At 35.7% G+C, this 13,315-nt stretch overlaps 1 protein-coding gene across 10 annotated transcripts in view; it reads left to right on the forward strand.

Annotated features, from left to right (window-relative positions):
* Adamts19 (a disintegrin-like and metallopeptidase (reprolysin type) with thrombospondin type 1 motif, 19) overlaps positions 1 to 13,315 on the forward strand; it is a 217,691-nt gene that overhangs the window by 99,919 nt on the left and 104,457 nt on the right. For all 10 annotated transcript variants that reach the window (XR_003952519.1, XR_003952520.1, XM_006525919.4 and 7 more), the window contains one exon: positions 6,488 to 6,593. Coding sequence is in view for 8 of the 10 variants with exons in the window: in XM_006525919.4 (XP_006525982.1) it covers positions 6,488 to 6,593 (106 nt within the window). In the remaining 2 variants the exon portion in view is untranslated. The remainder of the gene's footprint in view (positions 1 to 6,487; positions 6,594 to 13,315) is intronic.

Raw genomic sequence — 13,315 nt, forward strand, 5'->3', positions numbered from 1 at the left:
AATATCAATGCACTCAATTCCCCAATAAAAATACATAGACTAACAGACTGGCTACACGAAGAGGACCCAATATTTTGCTGCTTACAGGAAACCCATTTCAGGAAAAAAGAGAGACACTACCTCAGAATGAAGGCTGGAAAACAAGTTTCCAAGCAAATGGTCTGAAGAAACAAGCTGGAGTAGCCATTCTAATATCGAATAAAATCGACTTCCAACCCAAAGTTATCAAAAAAGACAAGGAGGGACACTGCATACTCATCAAAGGTAAAATCCTCCAAGAAAGAACTCTCAATTCTGAATATCTATGCTCCAAATGCAAGGGCAGCCACGTTCATTAAAGAAACTTTAGAAGGCTCAAAGCACACATTGCAGCTGACACAGTAATACTGGGAGTCTTCAACACACCACTTTCATCAATGGACAGATCCTGGAAACAGAAACTAAACAGGGACACAGTGAAACTAACAGAAGTTATGAAACAAATGGATTTAACAGATATCTATAGAACATTTTATCCTAAAACAAAAGGATATACCTTCTTCTCAGCACCCCATGGTACCTTCTCCAAAATTGACCATATAATTGGTCACAAAACAGGTCTCAACAAATACAAAAATATTGAAATTGTCCCATGCATCCTATCAGATCACCACGGACTAAGGCTGATCATCAATAACAACATAAATAATAGAAAGCTAACATTCACGTGTAAACTGAACAACACTCTTCTCAATGATACCTTGGTCAAGGAAGGAATAAAGAAAGAAATTAAAGACTTTTTAGAGTTTAATAAACATGAAGCCTCAACCTACCCAAACTTATGGAACACAATGAAAGCATTTCTAAAAGGAAAACTCATAGCTCTGAGTGCCTCCAAAAAGAAACTAGAGAGAGCACACACTAGCAGCTTGACAACACACCTAAAAGCACTAGAAAAAAGGAAGCAAATTCACCCAAGAGGAGTAGATGGCAGGAAATAATCAAACTCAGGGGCAAAATCAACCAAGTAGAAACAAGAACCATTCAAGGAATCAACCAAAGGAGGAGCTGATTCTTTGAGAAAATCAACAAGATAGATAAACCCTTAGCCAGACTCACTAGAGGGCACAGGTACAGCATCCTAATTAACAAAATCAAAATGAAAAGGGAGACATAACAACAGATCCTGAAGAAATCCAAAACACCATCAGATCTTTCTACAAAAGGCTATACTCAACAGAATTGGAGAACCTGGATGAAATGGACCAATTTCTAGACAGATACCAGGTACCAAAGTTAAATCAGGATCAGGTTAATGATCTAAATAGTCCTATATGCCCTAAAGAAATAGAAGCAGTCATTAATAGTCTCCCAACCAAAAAAAGCCCAGGACCAGATGGGTTTAGTGCAGATTTCTATCAGACCTTCAAAGAAGATCTAATTCCAGTTCTTCACAAACTATTCCACAAAATAGAAGCAGAAGGTACTCTACTCAATTCATTCAATGAAGCCACAATACCTAAGCCACAGAAAGACCCAACAAAGATAGAGAACTTTAGACCAATTTCTCTTATGAATATCGATGCAAAAATCCTCAATAAAATTCTCCCTAACCGAATCCAAGAACACATCAAAACAATCATCCATCCTGACCAAGTAGGTTTTATTCCAGGGATCCAGGGATGGTTTAATATACGGAAATCCATCAACGTAATCCATTATACAAACAAACTCAAAAACAAAAACCACATGCTCATCTCGTTTGATGCGGAGAAAGCATTTGACAAAATCCAACACCCATTCATGATAAAAGTGTTGGAAAGATCAGGAATTCAAGGCCCATACCTAACCATGATAAAAGCAATCTACAGCAAACCAGTAGCCAACATCAAAGTAAATGGTGAGAAGCTGGAATCAATCCCACTAAAATCAGGGACTAGACAAGGCTGCCCACTTTCTCTCTACCTATTCAACATTGTACTTGAAGTCCTAGCCAGAGCAATTCGACAACAAAAGGGGATACAAATTGGAAAGTAGGAAACCAAAATATCACTTTTTGGAGATGATATGATAGTATATGTAAGTGACCCTGAAAATTCCACCAGAGAACTCCTAAACCTGATAAACACTTCATAGTTCAACCTGTATGCTATGCGGTAGACTCTATACTCCCAGACATCTTGAAGCTATGCCTGATAATAAATACCACCACTTGTTATTTCATAGGATGTGGTAACTTCTGCTCCTGACCCAGAGTCTCCAAAATTGAATATAAGGAACCTTTCTAGTATGGGAGAATTCTCTCTTGTTTTAGAGCTTTGTTAGACATTCAGGTTTTTTCATAAATGGAGTATCAGACAAACTCATGTTAAAATACACATAAGCACTTTAACATCTACATACTTTTGTACCTCATTTTATCAAGGGAGTCGCTACACTCTTGGATTGTATTCTTTTTTTTTTTAATACTGGAAGTATTTTATCCTTAGTATTTATAGAAATTGCACTGTCAATGATATAATAAATTACTTTAATATTTAAGAGAATCTGAAAAAGTGTATTTAAAATTGACTTTGTAATGATGTTATCACATTCATAACTAGTATAATCGTGATTTTTGTATCCAGAGGTGGCCATTTTGTTTTTATTCAATAATCTAGTCATAAGCCAATTAATAAGACAGACTACTATTTTCATAATATGTTAAAGGTTTATGTAATCAATCATGCCCATAGATTTTCAATATCTGGATACTATTTTTATACCCTCAGTCTTTTTTTGTTTGTTTGTTTATTCAGTGTATAAAATACATCTTCATTCTTCAAACTTAGGCTCCTATTTAATGCTTGAAGCAAAAATGGTTTATTAATCTTAGCTCCAGATAATTTCACCTATCAAATCCTTTTAAACACAGGCCATATTAGAACATGCTAAATCAACTGTTGATGAAGACATAGCCTGCACATTTACAGATCCTGCACCACTTACTGTCATACCTTCTCTGCCCCATGCCACACTCAGGTGTTTGCCCAGGGATATCCACCCATTCCTGTAGTGTTCTCATCTTCAGTTACTTGGTGGTATTGGCAGCCACTTTCCTTCTCATAAAACCTGCCTGGTTTTCCCTCTTTAACATATTTAGAAAAATTAATTTTTTTTCTATTGTGATATTTTACAACAATGTATATATCTTAGTGTACACATTCTAAAATTGGTATTTGTATGGCTCACACTTCTAAAACTATGACCAAAATATTTGTACTCTCATGCTCATTACATAGAATTTTGACTGCCATAGACTTTAAGAAGTTAACGCCTTATAGGTAAATAACATATACACTACAACTATGAGGTAAATAACTTACCTAAATATCTGCTGAAACCTTGTGACAGAAGAGTCAGAACTTTGAAATCATATGGTTCATATGGTCATAAAAGCAGAAGTCCAGGAGCAAAGGAACCTTAGTTCTGTTTGTGTTTATCTAGCTGGTCAGTTATGAGCTGATTTCATACAGTCTGTTTCGTAAATGCATCCTGCAACATTTTGAGAGTCTCCCCTGGTCTTTGCAGGGTATTCTTGCGTCAGCAAAGTTTTAATTTGTTTTTAGAGGAAAGATTCTTCTGGATCCTGGTTTGTATCTTGCTTCACTTAGATGGGAACGTAGAAGACTGTTTTTGTTTGCTTTACATTTCAAGAATTCTTTACAATAATGGTGCTTTGAAATGGGTCTGCATTACATCTATCTTTAATAACAGCTCTGTTAAACCCTTTCCTCTCCTAACCCCTAGACCTTATTATAATAAGAAACATATGAGCTTTTGAAAGGAACTGAAAAAGGTGGCCTTTGAAACAAAATAACACAATTCTTTTAAATGGCAACAGAAATTCTCTGTAACAGTCAAGGCAAAGACATCTCCTTGACCTTCTAAATTAAGTGCAATGAGTTTCACATTTACCAAGTACTAACTGAAGTTTCTGACTGTGCACATCAGTAGAGTAGGAGCAGAAGATCGTTTTTAATTGTTAAACCACAGTCTGGTCTATGAGAAGTTGCAAATATCAATGAAATTCATAAAGATGATCACTGTGTTTATAAGCTTTAAATTTCCCACGATAAACCATTATGAACACATGATTGGTAAATGGGAAAGAGGCAGAAAATTCACCCTTAATCTCAGCACATTGTACAGTTGCTATCAGTGAATTACCATATACTTAGACATTTTTTTTCCTGAAATATGTGGTAGTGGTTTTATACTATAACTGTGATGATACCTCTGTGTAAATACATAATCATCTCTTGAATATTTTCTGTTCCTTAATATGCATTTATAATTTAGAGTATAAATGTCTTCAGAGTCTATAAATAACATTATTCAGCATAATTTTTCATAACCACGATAGTAAATGATTTCCTAAAGTCTTGTGATTATAGACTTCTATACTCAAGGATCCTCAGAGAAATCACTTTCTGCTCTCCTGTGTTACATGCTGGCGCAGGAATGTTATGACAGTGCCCCTTGCTTCTTGATTCTAAACCAAGGTTCCCCCACTGAGTTTACCAAATTGTTTCTCACACACGATCCCCTGTGCTTTATCGCAGCACTGTTTGGTTCATCTGAATTCTCTCTACATTTTCTGTGGATACTGGTTACCTTTGTCACTTCCTTAAATTCATTCTAACATTAAATTTTTTTCATTTAGGCAACATGACTGAATTATTTGACTTAAAATGTCTCTCCGACTTTATAATTCCACTCTATGGTAACAGTCACCAGTATTTATATATTTGTAGAATCACCCCAGCCTCTCTCACCCATACATGGTTTCAATATGTATCATTGGCTGATCTGGGACTGGCTATGTAAGTCAGGCTAGGCTGGAATTCAGAGACCCACCTGCCTCTGCTTCCCAACTGCTGGGATTAAAAGACAAGCATCTCCTTTTCTGGCCTCTGTTTTTAGAGATCTTTTGTTCAGTTTTTTCTGTGTGGGGTTGGGGCCCAGGTAGGTGGACTATGTGCAGATGAATGCAAGTGTCTGCAGAGTCCAGAAGAGGGATTCATCTCCTGGTGCAGATTTTTTTTTCCTGTCGTTTGTTCTCTCTCACGGACACCGTCTGCCTCCTATTTATCTGGGACGCCTACATCACCTACAGTGCTGCATCCTTTTCCTCCACTATGCAAGAATTTCAGGAAGCTGTTCTCTTAAGTTAATAAGGCATCTACTAAAAAGAAAATCCCACAGTCATTATTGTGTAACTGCTAATTTAGAGTTATTCCTATTTAAGCTAGGAGGCAAAAGAAGGAGCTAGGTGTGAACACAAATCTCAGTATGATATTGGAGGTCTTGGGTACCTTGTTAGAAATGTATGAATTATGAGGGAGGCACATGGAGAAAAGGTTCAGTTAAGTGCCCTCTGTGCATGCATGAGGACCCGAGTGCAGATCCTCATGTATAAAGCTGGATGATGCAGTGTGCAACCTATAGTGTCCATGCTGGGGAGAGAGATGAAGAGAGAGAGATTCCTGGAGTTCATTAGCTGTACAGCCTAGGGAAGCAACAAACCCCAGGTTTGGTGAGAGATCCTGCCTCAAAAATAAAGGTGGAAAGTAATTGACAAAGACATCTGACATCATCCTCTGGCCATAATGCTCAGGTGCACATGCATACGTACATACTACACATAGACAGAAAAACTACTTTGAGTCTGAAGGGGATGGTCAGATGACTTTATTCTGAGTGGAAAGATGATACAACGTATAGGAATCCCGTGGGAGCTATTATAACAAACAATATACTAATTATAGTGAAGTTTAGCATTTTGGGAAGACAGTTCATCACAGATTAGTATTTTATTTTCAAATGTTCAACAAAAAGTTTAAAGAGCTTTAGTATCCTATTAAAACAGTGTAAGTTTTCTTTATTTTTCTGACCTGAAAAAAACAAAATAACCAGTAACTCGTTGAGATCTCTATCATAAAGAATATTTCACTGCCATGTACACGCTGCACTGATGTCATATTAAGCAATATCTTCAAGGGCAATACTGTAATTATTTAAACATTATAGTTAGTGCTTGCATTCCTTAAAATACTATTTCACTGAGTGCAAAATTCTATTAGCTAAAATTAACTTCAATTTATTTCCATTTTTATATGTCTGAATTCTCAGTAACTGAAAATTATATCACATCATGTTCTATTTATATTTTATATATTGTGATTATTTGTCTCATAAGAAAAAGAAATATGATATATGACTCCTTGTGCAATGTGCATTTTGGGGATTCGTTAAGTTATAAAATAATTTTATCTAAAAAATATTTGAAAATACACTAATAGATTTATGCAGATGTATTTCCACCTGAAATTTCATTCCTAAAGACTTGATTTTTCAATTCAATGTTGTTACCTTTAAGTGGGAAAACTCATTGTCATTACTGCATTATTTTAGCAGAGATTCCTATAAAGTTTGTCTTTGATACATGATTAACAATGTCTTTTAGGTATTGCTTACTTGAATGGAATGTGTAGTGAAAAGAGGAAGTGTATTATTGCTGAAGACAACGGCCTGAACCTTGCGTTTACAATCGCTCATGAAATGGGTCACAAGTAAGTTAAAGGCATCACCATACTGTACGTGGATTAATGATGTGAGTTTTGGAGATCCCTGTATGTCTTTGATTATTATTATTATTACGTTTTTGGAATCTTGATAACTTAGAAGAACTTGCGGCAAGAAGCAGAGGGAAGTATAATGCAAAGCACATTTTGTAACCTGTAACCCTTCCTCATAGGCTGAATAAACCCCATTGTGCCCTGGCAGCCCTTATCAAGATGGCGCATGGCTGATTTCACTACACATTTTCAAATAAATATCATGGACAGGCATGAAACTACAAAGAAATGTGTGTTTTTAACAAGTATTCAAGAAAGTAAAAATATTTCAGAATAATAGAATCCCTGTTGCTATCCGCATAGACAGAGTGAACTAATTTACATGTTTTAGATAAAGTATCTAAACAATTAAATGAGACATAGCAATGACATGCGGTCAGCACTAACTTGATCCTGAGCAATATTTGTCACATCTAAGCACCTTCCCCAATCACAGACCAGTGCAATTAGTAGATTACACAAGAGGATGCATACAGCCATCATTCCTTCCTCTACCCCCATTTTATTGAAAATAGATTTTCCTCCATACAATGTTTTAATTATGGTTTTTCTTTCCCCAGTTGCTATCAGATCCTCCCATTTCTTCTTCCATTCCTCTTCCTACACTCTTTCTTCCTCTCCCATTAAAGAGCAAATAGGTGTCTAAATAATCAGAAATTCGAACAAGATAAAACAAAACCAAACAAAAAGGAACACGACAAAACGAAAAGAAGAAAAAAGTGAACCAAAGAAAATATGCAACAAAAAAAAAAAACACATAAGGACTTAGAGAGACACATGTTCACATACATAGGAATCCCATGAAAACTTAACACCAGAAAATATAATTATACACAAAAGATTTAAAAAAGGAAAACCAAGGCATCTACCAAGCATCATGAGGCAAAGGACCTCCAAAAATGCATTGGATTGGTTTTGTGTGGGCCATCTACTGCTGGGCACAGGACCTACAAGTCTCGATCTGCCAGTGTCATTAATCCCAATGATAATTGGGTGACAGTGGCACATGAACAATATTTAGACATTCTTCAGTACTCAGAGGAATAATCTTGTGACTAAGTGCTGTCAGAACTCTCAAATAATAGCAAAAGTAGTTAGAAATATAAAGAATTTTTATTTATGCTCTCAAGGTTATAAAAAATTGTATCCATTGGAGTGGGAATTTCATCATAAGCCATTGAGTGGAAGTCATTCTCTTCTGGATGTGTACATTAGATTATCAGCTATCCTTGGACCTACGGTTTCATTCAGTAGATTGAGCATAATACTTTTGTGATTGGGTTACTCTAAGATTAAAATTACGTAAAAGTTCCCCTTGTATTTTCAGAAAGATTATTACAGTGGACAAGGTCTATATTGGGAACAAACTTAATTCTGAATATAAGCTTTGCAGCTTCTGAGCCACATCAGCAGTAGAAATGTCAGATTTAGTCAAGTCTTACCAAGAATGATAATCAATATGGCAAAAGACATTTATCTTCAGTTAAGTCTTCCACGCTTACTGTTATTATTTTCTAATCTGTTCACAAGTTAACAAATTACAAAATATGCTATCAGCAGACAGTAGAGTTGCATCCGCCCTAAAGCAGGATGAACATGGATTGTTTAATGGGTGCAAATGACGATTTTCAGGTTAAGTGAAACGAGCTCACATAGAATAGACCAATATCACATTCTCCCTCATTTGCAACCCGAAATCGTGTCCAGATATATAAAATTGCATATTTTATGACACAAAATCATTAGGGAGACTGGGAGAGGAGATTGGCAGGAAGGAGAGAATAGAGGCTAAAGGGAGGGTTTGGGGATGAATGTGGACAAATAATGTGATATACTGGAAGGAAACTATTTTTATATGGCCATTGCTATGTACAATTACTATATGCCAAAATTTTTTAATAAATAAAGCAATTAAGAATCAGCAAACTGTTTTCTCTTAGGATTTGTTGAGTGGGATTTTTTTACAACAGTAATAACTGATGGTACTAATAGATAAAGCTTTAATCTCTAGAAATGTATTGCTCCTGAAAATATTCTAAATTATTCTTTATAAAATTAGTAGCCCTTATCCTATTAAAATTAATGACAGGTTTGGATAAATTTAGTGTTACTGTGTTGTATTGCCTAGAATTTTCTATAACAAATGTGTTGTGCTTTCCTCTACCACGTATATTTTGGCCAGTGTCATACATTCCTTACCTGAATGGGTAAAGGGACAGGGGACATTGAATCCTTTGCTTATGGTTTCTCAGAAGACACCTGTATATTTTTACTTTCTTCTCATTGTAGTGTGGTTACTACTATAATTTTATATGTGCCGATAAAACAGTACATATTCACATGGTAAGAAATTGCATATTTCAAAGAAAAAGTGTTAAATGACAATTTTTAAAATGACAGCTTTAAACACATTCTAGGCAGCCATAGTATATAGATATTTATTAATATTCACCAAACCTAATAGTTAGTAATAATTATGTCTAGCATACTCTGTATTTTAAGGACATAGATATTGAAAGTCACTAGAAAGGTGGGCCTAAAGATCCCATATTTATTGAACACACCTTTGTAGATATAGAAAGGTTAGATTTTGGGTGGAAACATGAATGAAGATTTGCATAGGAAATCATATTAGAAAGTAATGACACATGTTAGGCTAGGGCTAACTGTTCCAGGCAAAATTAAATTGAAGTCCATTGGCAGATGTTTTGAAAAATGTTATAAAGAGTAAGTTTTAAGCTAGTTCATTAGTTCTCAGAACTTTTGAGTAAATAAGAACCATTCAGAAAATGTACCATAGTGAGATTTCTTATACCCTATAGACCAATGTTCTCTTTCAATCAATGGTACTAAGATCATCTAACTAATGTCATGTCTATCTAAATACCTTGTCCATTATGTTTTAAGGATCCCTTCTTATCAAGAGAAATGAAAGGACTTTACTTTGGAGGCTGGACTCTTGGTGCTCCACAGGTTGATAGCATCAGCAATTGTCATCATGGACGCCAGCAGAGGCAGCTAAGCGGAGATAGGAAGGAGAAGTTTACCACAAACATTCTTAGGATGTGGGCTAAGCAAGCAGGAATGTCCCAACTGCAGTAGATAATCAGTGTACTGATGGAAGAGCCTGGTCTTAATTGTATCTATGATGCTATCTCCTATAGCACCAAGGCATAGTTTGAGCTCATCAAATGATTGCAACACCTGTAGGCAGGCTCTCCAGTGTTGAGGAAATTAAAAGGAACGTTTTGTGTATGCCTTTTTCTTTCTCTTTTTAAACTCTGTCTTTTTTTTATATCTGGATTGAAGATAGGACCCATGCCTTCATGTGTGCCAAGAAAGCAGTTTAGCACACATCTGATGTGTTGCCTTGTCTCACATAGGTCTTAGAAATGCTAATAGAAATAGTTGTTTCGTGGTGAGTTTTATTGCAAATTAAAGTGAGTTAAATGATTAAAATTAAAATGAAATAATAGATATAAATTATTTTGTAATTCCTAATATATAATCATTTTTCCATGAGGACACCACAGTGCAGTTATATAGAATCAGATATATTTATATATTCAGTAGAATCAAATGACATCTTATGGAAACCAATTTACTTCCATTTAGACATAGACATCACTTGTTTCTTCTTGTATTAATTTTTATGACATAAATATAATGTCATGAAAAGCATTAACACAGTCACCAGTAGAACCTCTTTTAAATTTAATTTTTTAGAATTTCATACATGAAAAATGTATTTGCATTATTTCCACTCGTCCCCCTTCTGAACCTCCCCATGTTGCCTTCTCTTGCTTTTGCCTTATTCTTCTTTAATTATTATCGTTATGCTGAGTGCATTTAGTGCTGTTCATATGCTTATATGTTGAAGCTGACTACATGGGATTGGATGATCTGCGGCTTCATCCTTGAAGGAAACTGTCCCTCTCTAGTCAGTTAATGACTTTTCCTTAGGCCTTCATCTAGGGCTGGGACCTTGACATACATCACTCACCCAAATTGCCATTTCAACCCTGCTTTTATGAGAATCTTGTTTAGGCAGCTTTATTCTTGAGGTTTCATGGGTGCGGATTCCTTGTCAAGTCTAGAAGACATTATCTTCAGCAACTCTCCTGGTCCTTTGCTCTTACTATCTTCCTGCTCCTCTTCCATGCTGTTCCCTGAGCTATAGGTGTAGCGATTACATTGTTGGTATACCAGTTGACCCTATGCACCACGATGTCACTTCTGTGTATTTGACAGTGTGTTTTTCTGTAGTTGCCTCCATCTGCTAAAAAAAGAAGTTTTTATGATAAGGAATGAGAGCTGTATCTATCTATGTATGAGAGTTAGGAATTTTATTGATTTTCAAAGTAATGGTAGTAGCAGTTTTTTTTGTAGGGTCTGTGACCTCTCTCACTACGGGTAGTTGTTTAGGTTTCCAGCAGCAGGCATGATCCCTCCTATTTAGTGTCCCTTCAATTTAATCATTCACTTGTTTGTTATCTCTAACGTATAACTGCCACTATTGCACTCTTGGGGATGTCTTACCACGCTGGTTTTTATCGTGTTATCAGGCCTTACAGCTGAGTAATACTCTTACTGTGTTTCTCCCTTGGCACTTGGAATAATGCCTTCTGATAGGGAAAGTTAATTATTGTGGAAGAGTTTTCTAGGTCCACTTCTGCTGTGTTCCTTCAAGTCTATGATGTCTTCTGCAACAGGGTCTACCTTGAAAATCTGGGAGGCAACTGGCTACAATTACAGAGCAGAAACTGAACTCAAAGACTGTATTGTTTTGCAGTCTATAGGACTGCTCTAACCAACAACTGGAAGAAAAATTTCCGTTCCTAGTTGTAGATATTCTGTTACTCTGTGGCTTTGTGGGAAAGGGCATAACTCTATTTAAACTATATAACTATATATAACTATATATACATATATGTATGTGTGTATACATATACATATATATAGTTAAATATAAAATACAGTTTATATATAATACAGTTTGAATATATATAAACTGTATTATATATGGTAGTATTTTAAGGGAGATTCCAAATGATATATTTTCCTATTGCTTTGTAAAACATCTTTACTGCTATTTATCTCTCCTTTATCCTCCTCACCTCCTCACTTAGAGAAAAACTCTTTCATTTTTAAAATATTACTGTTTACAAATCAAATCCTTTCCAAATTACTCCCAAAATGGGAGTGTTCTCCAACTCTTCTAACATCAAAAGGGACCATCTTCAAGATCCAAACCAGTCTCCAGCTTTCCGCAGGATATCACAAAAACTTCCTGGCAGGGACTTTTAAACAAGTTGAGAAGTTTTATAAGATAAAAATATTTTTTCAGTTGACTTGACAACCATGTACAATGTTAGTGGAGAGGTTTATTTGCCCAAGGCTTTTGGTCGAAACGAATTTAAACTGAGATTATTAAAATGTAGTTCAGTCGCACAGCATGTGTGTTACTATGTCTCACTTGAAACAGTTTTCTTTGCAATGTGCATTATGTGGTATGATGTGGTTACGGGGCACACATGTGGAGAGAAGTGTTTCTGCTAAATGGGAGGCATTCAAAAAAGAAATCCTCAGAATAAAAAATCATGTGTTTAAATGGAGTTTGGTCCAGAATGAGAAGTCTTGGTGTAAGTTGATTTAGAGGTTTGTCTTATTGAGCATTCATTGAACTGAGTGGACATACATCTACGTCACAGATCTCTCCTTGACCTTAGAGCTGTCCTGATCTGTAAATTGAAGCTATTCTAATGGAAACATTATGCAGCTATTATGATGATGAAATGATCTCATTCTAATGATTAATGTGTTGACCAGCACAGATAAAATTCACAGTTGTTTTATTTAAAAGTGGTAGAATCAAGACTTAGCAATGTTTCCCGGTGACTCCAAATGTGTTTCAAAATGTACATATCTCTATTTATTGGTTACTTTTTCTGGTGGGAATCAAATGTCCTCAGGAAATATTAATAAGTAATAATTCCATCACCAGCTCTCTCCATGGCTAAAGCTAAGCTCTAACCTCATGACCAGAAGGAAACTGGCCTTCAGAGTAAGAATCTACTCTGTTCCTCAGCTGGAAAATCATATCAGTTCTTTGGAAATGGGCAAATTATTGAGTCGTGGAAGTTAAATCTCCCAGATGGATACACCACTTAAGAAGTTTTATTACTGTATTTGTGAAATGCCAACATTCAGGCATTCTTCTGAAGGCTTCCTCTCTAGGATTGAAGAATTGATCACATTCCACATAGTCAGAGGCTGTTAACTAAAGGGGTGAGTGCCCAGTGAGAATGCTATAGCCAGAAACCAACAGCGGCATGATGCACTGATACTATAGGGGCCTGCATCAGAAGTGAGCCATTACTGACACAGTAAGACATCCCGGTTATTCTCTGAGATTGCGCCAAGCTTATAGGTGATTTTATTTCTTATTTTATTTTACTTATTTATTATTTATTTATTTAATTTTTTACTTAAACTTTTTCTTACATATATTTTGATCATATTTTTCCCTCCAATAACTCCTCTCAGATCTTCCCTACCACCCCACCCTCTCACTTTGTTTAAATTCAATAACTAAGCAATGTAATTCTTGCTCTGAAAATTCTCTTAATGAGCCTGAAGCTCACAGTTTCAACAAA

Source organism: Mus musculus, chromosome 18 (assembly GCF_000001635.26).
Source record: "Mus musculus strain C57BL/6J chromosome 18, GRCm38.p6 C57BL/6J".
Classification (NCBI taxonomy): domain Eukaryota; kingdom Metazoa; phylum Chordata; class Mammalia; order Rodentia; family Muridae; genus Mus; species Mus musculus.